Source organism: Cnephaeus nilssonii, assembly GCF_951640355.1.
Source record: "Cnephaeus nilssonii genome assembly, chromosome: 9".
NCBI lineage: Eukaryota > Metazoa > Chordata > Mammalia > Chiroptera > Vespertilionidae > Cnephaeus > Cnephaeus nilssonii.
Window position 1 is genome coordinate 94,312,237 of NC_137080.1, and position 16,932 is coordinate 94,329,168.

A 16,932-nucleotide genomic window follows, 5' to 3' on the forward strand; every position below is an offset into this window, starting at 1 on the left:
GGGGTCGTGACCCACAGGTTGAGATCCGCTGTCAGGGGTCGCCTAAGACCATCGGAAAACACAGATATTTACATTACGATTCATAACAGTAGCAAAATTACAGTTAGGAAGTAGCAACGAAAATAATTTTATGGTTGGGGGTCACCACAACATGAGGAACCGTATTAAAGGGTCGCGGCATTAGGAAGGTTGAGAACCACTGCGAAGGGATGAGTCCCAACTCCTCAACTTCCACCCTCATCCCCGCGGCGTTAGAATGAATTGTGTATCTGACATTTAAAAACCACCCAGGACATGATGACCTGTCCTGTGTAGGGCTCTTTCCAGTACACCCGCCCTCCTCCTCCTGGGAAAGAGGTTTTAGACCTCGGGGCTAAAGAATGAAAAGGGGACGCTGACTCCCGGGAGGGAAGTGGGGAGGAGCCCCTCCCCTAAGCTTCGCCTCTCTCAGCACCCCCTTCCCATGGACCACGCCGGGTCTGATTTCAGAAAGTTTATTACAAAATAAGGAGGGATGTGTGAGGAAGATTCACTCGTCATAGAATTTTGGCAGCTCATTGCCCAAGATCACTCGATGGTCCACGCCGGCAGCTGTAATAGTGACCAGGTAGATGACACCCCCACTAGAGCCGTCCCTGTTCATGGCCAGAGTGATAGCTGCAGAGGGTTCAAGTGGGAGACAGGGAGAGAGAAAGGCTTACCTTCAAAAATCATTTCCTTCCCTTCCATCCACAAGCCTACTGCCACCTTCCAACTCCAGGCCCATGTCCTAGAGAGGCGGAGTTAGTGGTGCGCTAATAACCATCTTAAAAGTAAAAAAATAAACAAACACGCCCTTTACATGGAACACCTCCCAATGTCCATGTCTTACTACTCCTACCAAGATTCCTGTCCAGTTGTAAATAGCTTAACAGCAGCTCCCAAATCCTTGACTACTTACCAGTTGGCTCTCAAGGGCCAGCCTGAGCCAGCTCCAGCTCACCACTGCTTCTTACGACGTTTCTTAGTTTGCTCTTCTCTGAACAGTCCTGGTTCATGCCTTTTGTCCTGAAGTCCCATCTAGTTCAGCATTTGTCCTGCCCCCTTCACTCTCAAAAGTGTCCCAGTCCAGATATTAAATTAAATGGCCACCCACATCCTCCTCTTCCTGTTTCCCTAGGCTACACCCTTCTCTGTAAGAAGCCCTCCAGGTGCCTTGCCCTTGGCTAATTACCCTCCGTGGTGAAGCGCCTGCACTCCTCAGGGGACATGCCGCGCTTATACGCTGCGTCCACGTAACCGTAGATGTAGGTGCTGCCGGAGCCACCAATGGCAAAGGGCTGTCGAGTCAGCATTCCTCCCAGGGTTCCATACACCTGAGGGGAGGGGGGAGTTACCCTCAAGTCAGACCAAAGAAGCATCAATTCTGTTCTTGCCACCGGGACAAGCAGGTGGCCTCCAGGCTCTGCAGTGAAGGCCCGGCATCTCTGATCCCCGTTGGAGGAGACTGCCCGGTGCTTTCAGGCAGTGTCTTGGGAACTCACTGCTAGAAGGACACGCCCACCAGCTTCCTCTCGAGGGGACTGGGGGACCCCAAGGGAGGGAGTGCATTGGGAGAGACCCACCTGGCCCCCTTCACGTTGGTCCCAGCCGGCTACCATGAGGTGAGCAGACAGTTCCTCCCGATACTTGTAGCTAATATTTCTCACCACGTTTGCAGCAGCCAGAACGAGGGGAGGTTCTTCCAGTTCCATCCTGAAGGAAACGTTAGGAAGAGGATCAATGCACTCTCCTGAAGTTCCACCCTCGTGCGCCATCACCACCCTCCCTGCCAAGGGCCTCCTGAAACCCAGAGCTGCCACAGGGCAAACTCCACTCCCCTCCCGCTGTGCAGGAACCCGAGCCTCACACCTCCATGGCCCCTCCTTTGCTCGCACCCGCCACGCCCCAGTGATACAACCTGCCCTTGTGGGTGAAAGCAGATAAGCCTCACTTCTGCCCAATGACCTTGGCTCCACATGGGTGACCCGATCCACAGGCCACCTCATCATTTTCTTCCTCAGTATTTACATTAGGATAGGGACTTATAGTTCGAAAACTGCCTCCACAGGTGTAATTTGATTCTCAAAATAACCCTACAGGCGTGGAAACCAGCGTGGAGGGACCCAGGCCGGGTGAAAGCTAATAAAAGCAGCAGTTCAAGCTGGAGCCTCTTGTTTTCCACGGCAGTGCTCCTGGAGCAGGGCACTGCACGGGGGTTCGGGGTTGAAGTGTGAGGACCCCAAAGCGTCATACCCATGGAGCTCCAGCTGGTAGGCAGCCATGTCGGCCACGGCCTGGGCATCGGCCGCCGAACCGGAGAGAGCGCAGTAGATGCGCTGGTGTAAGGGGGACAGCTTGTCAAACACCCGGTTCACCACAGCCTCCCTGCGGGGAAGGAGGCAGCAGTCAGCAGCAGCAGAGTGGCAGGAATTTTTGAGGTTAATCATCCAGTGTTTCTCAAATTCATTTGACAAGAGAACAGCTACGGACTGCATGAAATTTAATGCTTGGATTAGAGCAGGAAGCAAGAATAATCTCAACCAAATGAAACACTGCAAGTAATCAAAATCACTTATTTCAGGCTTAAGATTTTATAATGAAATAAAGATAGTAAGCTAAGAATGATGATACTTTTATAAAATTTTCTTTGCTATTAACCATCTTGAGGAAGCTATGTGTTCTATGGAACATAAAATAATGTGGATCTAATCCCATATGTTCATTTTGCATCTGAGGAAACTGGCCAGGAGGGAGAAAGACACAACTAGTTCAACACGCGATAGGTGAGAAACCAAGATACCTGTTTTTCAGGCCCATCTTTTCATTCTCAAATCTCCATCCCTATCCCCTGCTCAGACCCTGCTCCTTTCAGGGACAGGTAGAAGTATTCAGGACCCATGAATTCAGAGACCTCAGTACCCACCCAATATCTTATAGCGACCTTTCTGAGAGGCTAACTCCATTTCTCCAAAGCTCAGTTCACCAGGCTCTGCACGAGTGGGTAAGAAACATGTGTATTTGGGGCCATTCGCTTCCTTCCAAAGCATATACCTTCACTGGTACTTACCCTGCGGACACCCGGGAGTCAGAACCCACCACCACGCCCCCATCAAACTCTACCGCCATGATGGTTGTCTGCAGAGAGAGAGGAGGGGATGTCAGAGCAAGAGGAGCCTTGATCCCCTCTTGTCAGAGGCGAGGAGACATTCCCAGAGAGGGCGGGGACTGGCTCAGGGTCACCCAGAAGTTCAGGCCAGAGCCCACTCCATCCTTCCATTGTGTCTCCTGGCTGCAGGGGAATGCCACCGCCTGGCCGTGGGACAGCACAGGAGGTACAGGTACCACAGCATCAGCCCCACCTTCTGCGTGGGGCTCTTTTCACTGTGAAGAGAGAGGTGGGGGCGAAGCTCCTAGAGGCAGAAGTTTGGCTCAAGGGAATTGCAGGCTCCATCACAGGTGCCTGAGTGTGCAGGTGTGGGAGACCTGACCGAGCAAGCCACCATGATCTTGCGAAACAAGCTCAGGGCTTTTTGGGCCAGAATCCTCCACTCCACACCTCCTTAATCAGAAGCCAGCACTTACATGGGGAAACAAGTGGGGAGGGGGTGTTGGAGGTCAGCAGGGCCACGTTTCAAGGAAGGAGGAAAGCAGCAAGGAGCACGAGGTGGGTGAGAACAGATTTCATTTAGGGATTTCTGAGCAAGAGGTACAGAGGCATCTGGGGACTCGGGGAGAGATCTGCACGGAGAGGATCTGACCAGAGCGTGCGAGCTTTTTCCAGCTCAAGAACAGAAAGGAAGGCAGAGTGAAGGAGTGGACCCCTGTAGAAAGCTACACGTTTTCTACGTCTGTTGAGTTTGAAAAAGCCTTAAAGGTCCCTGGTTCAAATGAGAAACTGAGTCATCGAACAGGCGAGTGACTTGGTCAAGGTCACACAGTGAGTGGCAGACCCGGGACTGAAACCCAGGCCCAGCTGCCTCCCCGTTTGGCTCCTACTTCCTACTTTCTGGAGGTCTGCCAGCGAGGGGAGATTTCTAACCTAGAAGTGGCCTCACTGCTCTTTCTCACCGCGCTGGCCTGGGGACCCGCCCTGGCTGGTTCCCCCAGGAAGACAGGGCCAGGGCCCAGGGGCAGCCACCCCTTCTGGTTACTCCTCCGAAGCAACGAGCCCCCAGCCGCGAGTGGTGGCGCAGTCTGGGACCAGAAGCCAGCCAGTCTTGGGCTGCCACCCCTGCCCCGGGGCAGGGTCCCCCAGCACGTGCGTGGGAGTGGGCGCGGAGGGGCGCTGCGCAGCCCGGGCCAAGCAGGAGCCCTCCTGGGGAAGGCTGGGGAGGGCCCGGGGACCCCGCTATCAGGGCTGGGGCCGTGATTGCCCAGGTGCCTTCCGCCAGAGCCTGAGTGATGAGTTGGCCCTTCTCAATGGGTGCATATGCCCCTCGCCCAATGCTGTGTTCCACCCAGGGCGTTTCCTTACCCGCTGCACCTTCTCCAGCCCCTTCCCTTGGTTTAACCAGCCCCCCCGCCCCTCCAGTCCAGAGTGAAAGCGAAAGCGCTTAGAGCAGCTTCCCCTTGGCGCTTCCAGCTAAGAGCCAACGCACCCCCTTCTCCACCAGCCTGTGACCCCCTTCGGAATAGAAACGCTACGTGTTCATTGCGGGGACTGGGGCGCTGGGGACTACGCGCTGCCTTCTCACCCTGGGTGGTCTCCTTTCACTCCTTGGTGCTTCCAAAGCTCCCCAGGCGCCCCCACCCCCTTCTGCTAACCCCCAAGCCCAGACTCATTACCCCGGTGTGGACTTCTCCGGCCCGGAGTAGGTCCCCGGTAGGTGGTCCGGCCCGCAGCATCACTGCTCCCTGCTGCTCGCCGCCTGGGGCACGGAGTCCCGACTCAGGACCGCGCACAGCGCGCAGCCCGCAGCCCCGCCCCTTCGCCCCGCCCGCCAGGGGGCGCCCGCGTCCACTCTGCGAGGCTGCGCACCCCGGCGCTAACCTGCGTGGGGCAGATCTGCCCAGAGACAGGTGACCAAAGAGTCCGCCCCGAGCCAGGGGCGGGGAAGTCTCCACAAATGGGTCCCGCAAGAGGAGGCAAGGGAAGGGGAAGGGGCCGGTGTGCGTGATGGGGAAGGTGGAGCAAGGAGGCTGCTCCCCACAGCCTCAGGTCTGATCCCCCCCCGCCCCCCCCCCCCCCCGCGTCCTCTCCCCGCATAGTCTAGGCTAGCTCGCTGGAAGTGGGCGGATCTGGGGAGCCGCAGCGCTTTCGTTTTCTCTTTCCCCTAAATGGCTCGCTTCTAGTCAAGAGCAGTCAGGCTCGGCGGGTTCCGGGACTTTCCGGGAGCCCCGCCCCGCCCCGCCGGCCCGTCCACCCTCCGCAGCCCGGGGTCCCCGCGCTCGGGCACAGACTGGGACCGCACCGGAGCCTCTGCCCAGCCGGGATGGCGGAGAGTCCCAGGCCCGGACCCTGCGCCCGCGCGCCGACGGCCAGCCCGGGGGGCCCCGCGCCCTGCGGGAGCCTCCGCCTGGCGTGGCTGGGCGCCGCGCTGCTGCTGCTCGCCGACGGGGCGCTGCTGCGGCCCGCGCTGCCCGGGGTGTCGTCCCTGCTGGTGCCCGCGGCGCTGCCGCTGCTCCGGGTCTGGGTGGGGGGCCTGACCCGCTGGGCTGCACTGGGGCTCGGGGCCCGCGGGGTCCTCAGGGCAACAGTTGGCACCACGCGTGAAAGCGGAGCGCTGGGAGGGCTGGCTGCGTTGGAGCCGCTGGCGGCGGCGCTGGGCTTGGCTCTGCCGGGACTTGCCTTGTTCCGAGCGCTGGTCTCGTGGGGAGCCCCCCGCGACGCGGACAGCACGCGGCTGCTGCACTGGGGGAGTCGCCTCGACGCCTTCGCCCTCAGCTACGTAGCGGCTCTGCCCGCGGCCGCCCTGTGGCTTAAGCTCTCCAGCCTTGGGGCGCGAGGAGGTCCCGGGGGCTCTGGAGACGCGGTCCGTAGGCTCCTAGGCTGCCTGGGCTCAGAGATCCGCCGCCTCCCGCTCGTCCTGGGCCTGCTGATCCTCTCTTGTTTCGGTAAGGGGTTCGGGGGAGAGGGACTGACGCTGGGGGACTGGGCGGGAATCAAGAGGCATGGTCAGTGCGGTGGGTGAGTGAGTTCCGGGGATGTGGACCAGGGGAAGGCGACCCAGCTCTGGTCCTGAGGAGACCATCCCCGGACTGGGTGGGAGCCCCTAGTCATGCACTGCTCCCCACCCCCCGCCCGCCCATGGCACCTGACTCCATCACCTCTAGGCTGCCTCCTCATTCAGCTCCTAAGAGCCTGGCGGGGCCGCGGGGCTGAGTTCCAGGGCAGTTTCTGCGGGCTTGGACTAGATACTGTGACTGAGGCCTCCCTCCCTCCCAGGTGAGATGGCCATTCCCTTCTTCACCGGCCGCCTCACCGACTGGATCCTACAAGACGGACCTGCCACTGCCTTCACTCGAAACATCGCGCTCATGTCCATCCTCACCATAGCCAGGTCTGGGGCCCCAGGTGGGAGGCTGAGAAGGGGGGGGGGGGGCTGAAAAAGAGGGATTGGAAGTTGGGGCTGCCCTCTGAAGTGCACTTCCGCAGGGCCCCTCTCTCTGACCCTGAACACACCTCCTCTCTCTAGTGCGATGCTGGAGTTCATGGGCGACGGGATGTACAACAGCACCATGGGCCGCGTGCACAGCCGCCTGCAGGGCCGGGTGCTCCGGGCTGTCCTGCGCCAGGAAACAGAGTTTTTCCAACAGAACCAAACAGGTTTCTCATGAGACGCCTTCATTACACACCACCTGCTGGTGTCCCCCACCCCTTACCTATAGCCTTGGTCCTCCCACACAGACATGGCCAGTTCATATTCTTGGTGTACCCCCAGAGCTGAATATTGCACTCGATACCTTCAGAAAAACCTTGTTTCCCACCCCAGGTTTTAACATAAACTTATCCCTACATGTGTGTTTAGAGAGAATTGCAAACCTGGACATTTTGAGATCAAAGAGTCCAAGTGACTCATTTTACAGAGAAGGAAAGTGAGGCCTAGAACCTACATGCTGGCACACGCATGGTCACATATGAGAGTGATGAACTTGGGGACAGAACCCATCTCCTGATTTCCAATCCAGTGCCCGGTGGAAATCTAAAGGGGTGCAGAGAACCAGAATCCTTAGCATGAAGGAGAATAAAGTCTCTTCCCTGCTAGTAACAGCAGGAGGCTCAATAAGTAGCAAGGAAGACTGAACCACAGAGACCCATGAGTCTCACTCAGTTCACATGCTAGAGGTCATGGACATCACCGTCTCCTGGATCGCTTTCAGCAGGACCCGCGTTTTTCTCCGGCGGTTACATGCCCAGCGTGAGCTGTTCCTGCTCGTGTGTGCGGCATGGGGTGTACAAGTTCTCTGAGGAACAGAAGTCTGCCAGAGAAGTGCCAGTTTACATGGGTGTCAATTTCTTTGTAGTTAAAATGAAGGCTTTTGGCCAGACTTTGCTGCTCTAACACATTCTCCCTGCATTGAGATCCCACAACTTCCCTCTATCCCTCCCCTCCTCCCCCCAGCATCCTTAGAACACCACGTTGACACCCCTCCCTCTGGCACCCGGGCCACTGCTAGTTCCTCCCTCCCTCTGAGACCCTCACTCCACTGTCTCTTCCCCAACCTCCGGCAGGTGCCATCACATCCCGGGTAACAGAGGACACGGCCACCCTGAGTGAGTCTCTGAGTGAGCAGCTGAGCCTGTTGCTGTGGTACCTGGTGCGGGGGCTGTGTCTCTTGGGGCTCATGCTCTGGGGGTCACCATCCCTCACCCTGGTCACCCTGGCCGCCCTGCCTCTGCTTTTCCTTCTGCCTAAGAAGCTGGGAAAATGGCACCAGGTATGTCCAGGGTGTTGCCTCAACATACACTGACCCTCATCTCCTACCTTGCTGGTCTCAGTTTCTCTCGGCTTTCTTCCTGGCCCCTCCATGGTTCTCCATCTTCATGGACTCCCTGTCCCTGTAGTCCGGTTCCCAGACTCAGTGGGAGTGCTGATCTTCACATTCTCTGTATCTTCTCTTCTAACTCCTGTCCACAATCTCTCTTTAAGGTTACGATCACCAATCTCGAGAATATGATCCCTACCACCCTCCCTAGTCATTTTCTTCTCTGGATCTCTTTAGTATCCAGAGGGTAGACCTGTGTCTCTTTCTCTTCTCTCCTGTCCCTCTGCCTCTTTTCACCTTTAATCTCCAACCGGGTCACTTAGGTCCAAGTGTCCCTATGGTTTTCCAACCCTGTGACATCTCTTGTCTATGTCTCCACAGGTGCTGGCAGCACAGGTGCAGGAATCTCTGGCAAAGTCCAGCCAGGTAGCCATTGAGGTTTTGTCAGCCATGCCTACAGTCCGGAGCTTTGCCAACGAGGAGGGTGAGGCTCAGAAGTTCAGGCAAAAACAGCAGGAAATGAAGATACTCAATCAGAAGGAGGCCGTGGCCTATGCAGTCGACCTCTGGACCTCCAGTGTGAGCACCTGGAGATGAATGCCCATTCCCTTGCCCTCGAGATGCCTTGGCTCCTCCCCTTCCCTTTGACCCTGCTGCACACTCCTCCTCCACCGGACAGTGCTTGGTTCAGTGTTCTCATCCTAGCAATCTGAGGCTCAATCACCCTACTCGGTGCTCCCTCTTTTTAGGCTAGATGGCTTCCTTTCACTGCGATACACAAAACCTACCTAATCCTCCTTTGAGGAAGATGCCATGTCTTCCAGTCCCAGGTCCTTCCTTCACTTCTCAGGGCGTGTGTAGGGAGCGCGCCTCATGCTGGGACCGTGTGGGTGGGCTAGTGAGAGCCATGCTAGTGCAGAAACCAAGTATAGGGGGCAGGGCATCTATGATGTCCTTGAAAGAGAACCAGACCAGCAATCACAAGTTCCCGGTGTGGTGATGCCATTTACTAGCTCTGTGACCATGGCCTAGTAACACACCTTCTCTGACACGGCTTCCTCATTTTAAAAAATGGGAGTGATGTAACTTTGTTTACAGGGCTCTTGATATGAATGTTAGATGATGTACATTCATGAAAGCCTGTAGTGAATAGCAAAATGCTCCCCAACAAGGTGATAATGGTGAAGGCGATGTGATGACCTCTGGCATGTGCCTGAGTAAGACTCCATGGGTCTAGGTGGTTCATTCCTTCTTTCTACTTACTGAGCCTCCTGCTGTTACAGGGGGGAAGGGACTTCATATCTCCTCAATGCCAAGGATTCTGGTTCTTTGCACCCTGTTAGATTTCTACCACGATTCCTTTTCTCTGTGGTCTCTCCACAGATCTCGGGGATGCTGCTGAAGGTGGGAATCCTGTACGCCGGCGGGCAGCTGGTGACAAGGGGGGCTGTGAGCAGTGGTAACCTTGTCACATTTGTCCTCTACCAGATCCAGTTCACCACAGCTGTTCAGGTGAGGTCCTGGCAGTTTCACTCCCCCTCCCCCGATCCTGTCACCATCCCTTCACATTCCTTCCATTCTTTACCTTTCTCACAATTCATGACCTGGCAAGCAGATTAGGTGCCCCTCCCCCACTCACTGTCCATACCTCCCTTCCAGGTACTACTCTCCACCTACCCCAAGGTGCGGAAGGCTGTGGGCTCCTCAGAGAAAATATTTGAGTACCTGGATCGGATCCCTTGCTGCCCAGCCAGTGGTGTGTTGACTCCTTCGGACCTGGAGGGCCTTGTTCAGTTCCAAGATGTCTCCTTCGCCTACCCCAACCGTCCAGATGCCCCAGTGCTGCAGGTGCACCTCCCAGTCCACCGTGCTCCCAACTCTTCCACCCTAACTCTCTCCCTCATTCAGCCTGCTTAACCCCAGGCACAGGCGGCTCCTTCCTGACCCCCCCAAGGCAAGATGTGCATCATCTATTCCATAAAACCACCCGAACTGAAGAGCCAGTTTGGGTTTCCAAGGAGAGTGGGCGAGGGGGCTCTCAGGGAGGAAGCGCTCGCATCCGAAGGAACTGCTGAAGGAAGATCTGTGCCTCCAGCCTCCGTCTTTCCTTTCCCCCTTTGTGATTTGGAATGTGGTGGTTGTTTTCTCCTGGCAGCTGACACCACGGTGTGGCATAGTGGGGCTGAGTCTTTGTTCCTGTCTTTGCCTCATCTTCCAGCTCTACTCCTCTGGGAGTTATGTCCCTAGTCTGTGCAGAGGGAGGGTAGGGTGACTATATTTCCCCGTTTTCCTCATTTCTTCCCCAGGGTCAGACATCCTGCTGTGTAACAAGCCTCAAGGTTAAGGCCTGGGCAGCCTCTTATTGTGTGATTGATTCTCTGGCCTCCAGGGGCTGACGTTCACCCTGTGTCCTGGTGAGGTGACGGCGCTGGTGGGGCCCAATGGATCTGGGAAGAGCACCGTGGCGGCCCTGCTGCAGAACCTGTACCAGCCCACGGCGGGGGCGCTGCTGCTGGACAGGAAGCCCCTTCCCCAGTATGAACACTGCTACCTGCACAGACAGGTGAGCAAGAAGTGGTCTGGGGGAGGGTGGGGAGCACCAGCTAAGAATATTCTCACTAAGCATCACTGAGCACCTTGGAAAGAGGGATTAGGCCCTAACCGTTAAGGGATGATGGGAGACCCTGCGTGGAGATGGGGGTGTGGTCAGGAGAGAGGGCATGTAATTTTGCGGTATGATATCAGTGCAGAATTTGAGTCTTTAATATCTATATGACCATTCCAGTATTCCTCATCCCATGACTCTTCCTCGTATTTTGTCCCAGGTGGCCGCAGTGGGACAAGAGCCACAGTTATTTGGAAGAAGTTTCCGAGAAAATATTGCCTATGGCCTGACCCAGAAGCCAACCCTGGAGGAGGTCACAGCTGCGGCAGTGGAGTCCGGAGCCCATGGCTTCATCTCTGAACTCCCTCAGGGCTACGACACAGGTGTTCCATCCACGCGGGTCACCCCAGAAACCCCAATAGTCTTGCCTTTATTCATCAGTTCTTCCTGCCCCACTGACAGCAGTTTGAGGTTTTAAGATCTAGTTCCTATGGCTCCTTCATCCTCACATCCTCAGAGCTCCTTCACCTTCCCAGAACCTTCCCTGTCCAGCTGCGCCCATTATTCCTTGCTCCGTGACTCTGTCATATTTTGTCCTGGGCGACTGTAGTCCTTGGTGTGTGTGTGCATGCGTGTGTGCATGTGTGTGCACATGGGTCCACATGTGGTTATCCAGCTGTCACCTTGGCTCCTGTCTCTGCAGAGGTAGGCGAGGCTGGGGGCCAGCTATCAGGGGGTCAGCGACAGGCAGTGGCCTTGGCTCGAGCATTGATCCGGAAACCACGTGTACTCATCCTGGACGATGCTACCAGCGCCCTGGATGCAAACAGCCAATTACGGGTGAGACTGTCATCTTCTTCATGCCTGTATCCCACCGATCTCCCCTCCTTCACTCATCCTATGCTAGTTATACTAACATCATAATTATCCAAACCAGTCCTTGCAATTCTCAGCTCCTACTAGCTTCTCCCTAAGATGCCTAGAACCAGTTACAAGAGTATCTACATTCTCTGAAGCCAGACATAAGGAAGAGACTACCCTAATGTCAATATCAATGTTACTTGAGCTCATTCTATTGCCAGCCTGCTACCAGACCCTTTGCATGAACTGTCTTACTCCTTTCTTCATTGTGAATGCTAGTGAGCTGGCCATTGCTAGCCTCTCTGCAGATGATGAAATGGAGGCTCAGAGAGGTCGAATAGCCTGCTCAATGGCAGTCGTCTGTTGAGCAGCAGAGAGTGGAACCAAATTCAAGTCTATCTGACTCGAATTCTCATGTATTTACCACTAAGTTGTACTTCTTTAAAACAGAATATAAAAATTCCGAGTCCAGAGGGAGAGAGACTAGTGACTACCTTTAGCTCCTTTCTTACTGGCTTCACCATAGGACTCTGGCTTTTATTCCACTGTTGCTCCTGCACATAAATGGTTCTGAACAGATGAAAGGTTTTGGGGAGAAGCACCCAGGTGGCTGCGGTCCTGGCGAGGTCTGTGGGCTCTGGAACACGAGGCCTCCCTGAGCCCTGACAGTCCCCTTGTTCCCAGGTGGAGCAGCTCCTGTATGAGAGCCCCGAGCGCCGCTCCCGCTCTGTGCTTCTCATCACCCAGCGCCTCAGCTCCGTGGAGCAGGCTGACCACATCCTCTTTCTGGAAGGAGGCACCATCTGCGAGGCGGGAACCCACCAGCAGCTCATGCAGAAGAGGGGACGCTACTGGGCCATGGTGCAGGCTCCTGGCGGGTCCGGTGATCCCGAATGAAAGACTTCTCCGGGCCCTCCCCTTTTCCTGCTCGCCAAGGGGGAGAATTTGGGAACAGAGAGCTCACAGAGCTGCAGAGTAGACAGGAGTGACTCCTTAAAATGTAACCCCTAGGCAATACTTGAAATTCTGCCATGCGTGATAGCCTCTCTCCTAGCTCCCCTTGAGAAATGCAGATTTCCTGGAAGAAAACCCGGTTTATAACTCCGCTGTGACTGGGTTTACAGCCAGAGTCTGTGTCTCACACTGAAAATGAGGAGAAGTATTTAGAATCTACGTAAAGGAAAGATCAGCTACTTTCCAACACAAGCAAAGGCATATATATGAGACTCATGAATACCCTGTGGATTGCCTGATATTTATAATAAAATGGGTGTTTTGTACTGCGTTTCCTCCTTCAAATGGCTCTCTGACTTTTGCAGCGCACTTTTCAGGAGCCGGGTGACTTCTCTAGCATCCTCGTGGTTCAAGCCACAGTGAGCATCCTCTCTCCTAAGTGTTCTACTCCCTCTGGTCGCCCCACGACCTCCCCACCCCCCATGCCCGCCCCCAAGGGTGGACCAGAATGGGAAGCGCACTCCCAGGCACTGCCGCAGCTCTGGGAGCCCGGGCCTCTCTGAGGTGGAATACGGAGGGCGAGCGGCTGCGGGAAGCGCCAGGGCGCGAGCGGAGGAGCTCACCCTTCACCACCTCGCAGCCCAGCCCCTGTCCTGTGGGGCTCCGCAGGCCTCCTCTTGCCTGGGAAATCTCAGCGTAGTGGCCGTGTAGTCTGGTGAATCTCTCCCAATCAGAGAGGGATATGGCCCGTGACGTCACAGTTGCTGGGCAGATTAGGCCAACACAGGTTGCAAAGAGAGGCGGGGTTTAGAGGAGGTAAAGTCAGCAGTGCCCGTCAGGCAGCAATCACGGGAGGAGGTGCGAGCAGAAGGGCAGCGCTTGTGGGTGGCTGCAGGTTGGGGGACCGTTGAACCGGGAGCGGCCCCAGGAAGGACCACGTGGGCAGGTCCAGAGACTGCGCCCTCTCCGTGGTGCCCTCCCCCACGCGCTGCGAGTATCTTCTGTTGCCCCAAGACCTGACTTCCAGACTCAGAGCCCCCGCTACTCCTGTGCCTCCCACTTTTATAAAATGGTGCTCAAGTGGACATCCCTCCCCACCCGACGTGACCCCGCCCCGGCCTCTTGCGGACTTCGTTTTCCCCTCCAGGCTACGCCTTTACAGGAGGCGACTCCCGCCCGCTCCGTAAAAGTCCGCAGAGGATGCCCGAGCCGGCGGGGTCTCCCAGGAACCCCCTCGCCCAGGGGCTTTCGACGCCGCTCCGTCTCTTCCTCCCTCTCTCCCCACCGCCTCGCCCCCATCGCTCCCGCCGTCCTTGCAGCGGGGGCGGAGGAGCCTGTCCCCAGCACACACCTGCCCCCCCCCCCCCCGCACCCCTGCCTTCTTCTCGGAAAGGGCAGGGGGACGTGGAAGACATTCTGGTTCCCTCCCCTTCGGGCTGCGGGCTTTCGCTTTCACTTCCTCTGCGCGAGCGGCAGCTCTCCGGGTGCTGGCCGTCATGGCGCTGCTGGAGGTGTGCGGAGCCCCCCGAGCGCGGCCCGACGCCTGGGCTCTCCCCCTCTCGGAAGGCCGGCCCGGCTCGGACCCGGGACACTACAGTTTCTCCTCGCGATCTCCGGAGCTCGCCCTCCCGCGGGGAATGCAGGTTAGGGCGGGGGGAGAACCCGGGAGGCAGGGCGGGGCGCGGAGGAGCGGGGTCCTCCCGGAGCGGCGCGCTGGCGGGGCAACGCGGAGGGGCCCCCCTGGAGCTGTGGGGGAGCCGCTTTGGGCCCGAAGCAGGGAAGAGGCCACGTGGGCACCACTGTGGGTCTGAGGGTGAGGAAGTGCAGATTGGGAGGAGATTGGAGCGGAGGAGGGGGCCCTCGAAGGCCAGGCCCCCTTCACACAGCAGGAAGCCCGCCTCAGGGCCGCCCGATGGCACAGGCCCTGCGGTGGCCTTGGAAAATCAATGCACGGGCGGTTAGCCCTCCCTGGTGTGTCTTGGATCAGAGTCACGTGGGCTAGATTTGGGGCCTCCCTGTAAAGTGGGGGTACCAGTGATAAACGTGTTTTGTGAGGGTTAAGTGACCTAATAATGAAAAACCATTAAAGTCACTCTTAAGCCTTGTGGCTGTGGTCACGTTCTCTTCTTGCTTTGCTGTTGTGCTCAGAGCTGGAGCAGGCTGGTCCGCCCGCCTCCTTCCCTTCCCGGCCATTTCCTGGTGGAGAGGGCTGTGGACCATTCCCTTCACTGTGGTTGGGGAATCTCTGTACCTTCTGGCTAGAAGGCCCTCAGCCCTCCCTGGGAGGGAGCCTCCTGCAGGAGCTTCACTGCCCCTTTCCCTGCCTTTCCTCCCGCCCAGCCCCCCGAGTTCCTCCAGGCCCTGCGCGGGGACCCGGAGAGCAGAGTTCAGATCGAGATGGCCCATGGCACCACCACCCTGGCCTTCAAGTTCCAGCACGGAGTGATCGTGGCCGTGGATTCTCGGGCCTCGGCTGGGAATTACATCGGTGAGTGGCCCGTCCCCCCAGACCAGCTCCGGGGCCCTGGGCCCTCCTCCCAGCAGGGCCCAACCTCTGCACCCCAATGGAGGCCGGTATTGACATAGGACACACAGGGAGTGCTGCGGGGTCATTCCTCTCTCAAACCCCACCTCTTCCAGCCACCTTAAGGGTGAACAAGGTGATTGAGATCAACCCTTACCTGCTTGGCACCATGTCCGGCTGTGCGGCGGACTGTCAGTACTGGGAGCGTCTGCTGGCCAAGGAGTGCAGGTAGGCGGCCTCAGTGTGGATCCTGGGCCCTGCAGATCACTGCTCCTCACCCTTCCCCCTGCCCTCTAAGCTCTCCCCTCACCGCCCTGTCCTCACCAGACTGTACTACCTGCGGAATGGGGAGCGCATCTCAGTGTCAGCAGCCTCCAAACTGCTCTCCAACATGATGTGCCAGTACCGGGGCATGGGCCTCTCCATGGGCAGCATGATCTGCGGCTGGGACAAGAAGGTGGGTGCGCTCATTCCCCATATCCCCCGCTGGTGATGAGAGATCGGTCCTCGTTGTACCTCCCCTTGCCTCCCCTACAAGGTACGTGGCACGTAGAGTCCTCTGTTACAGGGCTGTCGCTGCGTGTCCACGGCCATGTCTGGGTCCAGATGGGGACCATGGTTTCACAAGCCTGTCCCTTTTGATAGAAGAGCTGATGGCACGTTTGTTCCTCCCCCTCCGAGGTGCTATGATTGTTACTTACGTGCCGCCCTGGCTCACACGCCCCTGTGGTAAATTCTTACTCTTTTGTCCACTCTCTATGGGTCACATTTGAAACTGCGTGTGACCAGCAGCTCCCTCTCCGTCTCCAACCCGGACCCTTCTCGCATCCATTAGGGCCCTGGACTCTACTATGTGGATGAAAATGGGACCCGGCTCTCAGGAAGCATGTTCTCCACGGGCAGCGGGAACTCCTATGCCTATGGGGTCATGGACAGTGGCTACCGGCCGGATCTCAGCCCGGAAGAGGCCTATGACCTGGGCCGCAGGGCTATTGTTCACGCCACCCACCGAGACAGCTATTCTGGAGGCGTAGTCAATAGTAAGAGACCAGTGCTCCCAGCCCTTGGCCTGAAGGGGGTTGACATTGGAGGTAGGGGGGAGGGGGATGGAAGAGGGAGGGGAGGGAAGAGGGGGTCTTCAGAGCCAGAAGAGGGGCACTGGAGTCCAGTAGCAAGGGCTGTGGTGTGTGCTGTTGTCACGGCCTTCAGCATAACATCATTAACGGGACTTGCCGGAGCAGAGGGTGACCCCCAGTTCTTTCCCGTCCGCCCGCAGTGTACCACATGAAGGAAGACGGCTGGGTGAAAGTGGAAAGCACAGACGTCAGCGAGCTGATGCACCAGTACCGGGAGGCCAACCAGTGACCGAGGCGGCTGGGCAGGCCCCTCTGGGAAAGCCTGCCACCTGGGGCCTGAGACAGCTCACCCTCCAGGAGAAAGAGGGCCTAGCCCCAGCCCAGGAGAGGGAGCCGGCAGCGGGGTGGGGCGGGCTGTCCTTTGTGTGTTCTCTGTGTCAAGGAGCGCACCCCCCCACCCCCCCGCCCCGCTCAGCCATCTGGGTGCCCCACCAAGTACAATAAAGTAAACGGTTGTAAAGCCTCTGTGTTGTGGCTGTGAGGTGGGGGTGGGGACAGGAAAGAAAGAAAAGCTCAAACCCCACTTAAGAAATGGGGCCTCACCCAATGTTTCTCCTGGCTTTGCTGCCACATTTGGCTCTCTGGGACCCAGGACCCCGAGCATCATTATCTGTGGACACGGATTTGCAGTTTAATTCAGGGTTGGGCCCTAGAACAACTGTTTCTGAACTGACAGCGTGGGATGACAAAGTCCCACCTCGCAGGTGTGTGGTGATGGGAAACGGCACCACCGACCGAAACAGCACGTGGGAGATGCTGGGCTTGGATGTAGAGATGGACCTCAGGGGCTCAGTGCCATGGCGTGTTGTGCTCCATCGCAGGATGACAGGACCCGGATTGAAGGGGAAGAGATAAGGAGGACGCCCTCAAGTGGGGCTATAGGAAAGGTCAGGAGGTTAGAAAAA

At 57.4% G+C, this 16,932-nt stretch overlaps 3 protein-coding genes across 3 annotated transcripts; 2 read left to right on the forward strand and 1 right to left on the reverse strand.

Moving 5' to 3' along the window:
• Positions 1-514: 514 nt before the first annotated feature.
• Positions 515-4,928, reverse strand: LOC307104897 (proteasome subunit beta type-9). The gene is made up of 6 exons (XM_079780155.1): positions 4,807-4,928; positions 3,089-3,156; positions 2,275-2,406; positions 1,605-1,734; positions 1,214-1,355; positions 515-657 (listed from the first exon to the last, which is right to left on the reverse strand). Exons 1-6 carry the CDS (start codon positions 4,864-4,866, stop codon positions 530-532), a joined length of 660 nt encoding a protein of 219 aa, XP_079636281.1. The 5' UTR covers positions 4,867-4,928; the 3' UTR covers positions 515-529.
• A 118-nt stretch (positions 4,929-5,046) lies between these two features.
• On the forward strand, positions 5,047-12,698 carry TAP1 (transporter 1, ATP binding cassette subfamily B member). The gene is made up of 11 exons (XM_079781082.1): positions 5,047-6,075; positions 6,407-6,521; positions 6,657-6,787; positions 7,694-7,899; positions 8,329-8,526; positions 9,331-9,459; positions 9,607-9,795; positions 10,337-10,510; positions 10,773-10,935; positions 11,256-11,392; positions 12,098-12,698. Exons 1-11 carry the CDS (start codon positions 5,454-5,456, stop codon positions 12,308-12,310), a joined length of 2,277 nt encoding a protein of 758 aa, XP_079637208.1. The 5' UTR covers positions 5,047-5,453; the 3' UTR covers positions 12,311-12,698.
• Positions 12,699-13,735: 1,037 nt separating this feature from the next.
• On the forward strand, positions 13,736-16,478 carry PSMB8 (proteasome 20S subunit beta 8). Its single transcript, XM_079781212.1, has 6 exons — positions 13,736-14,010; positions 14,708-14,855; positions 15,008-15,119; positions 15,219-15,348; positions 15,727-15,931; positions 16,168-16,478. The coding sequence occupies exons 1-6, from the start codon at positions 13,864-13,866 to the stop codon at positions 16,254-16,256; spliced, it is 831 nt and encodes a 276-aa protein (XP_079637338.1). The 5' UTR covers positions 13,736-13,863; the 3' UTR covers positions 16,257-16,478.
• Positions 16,479-16,932: the final 454 nt, after the last annotated feature.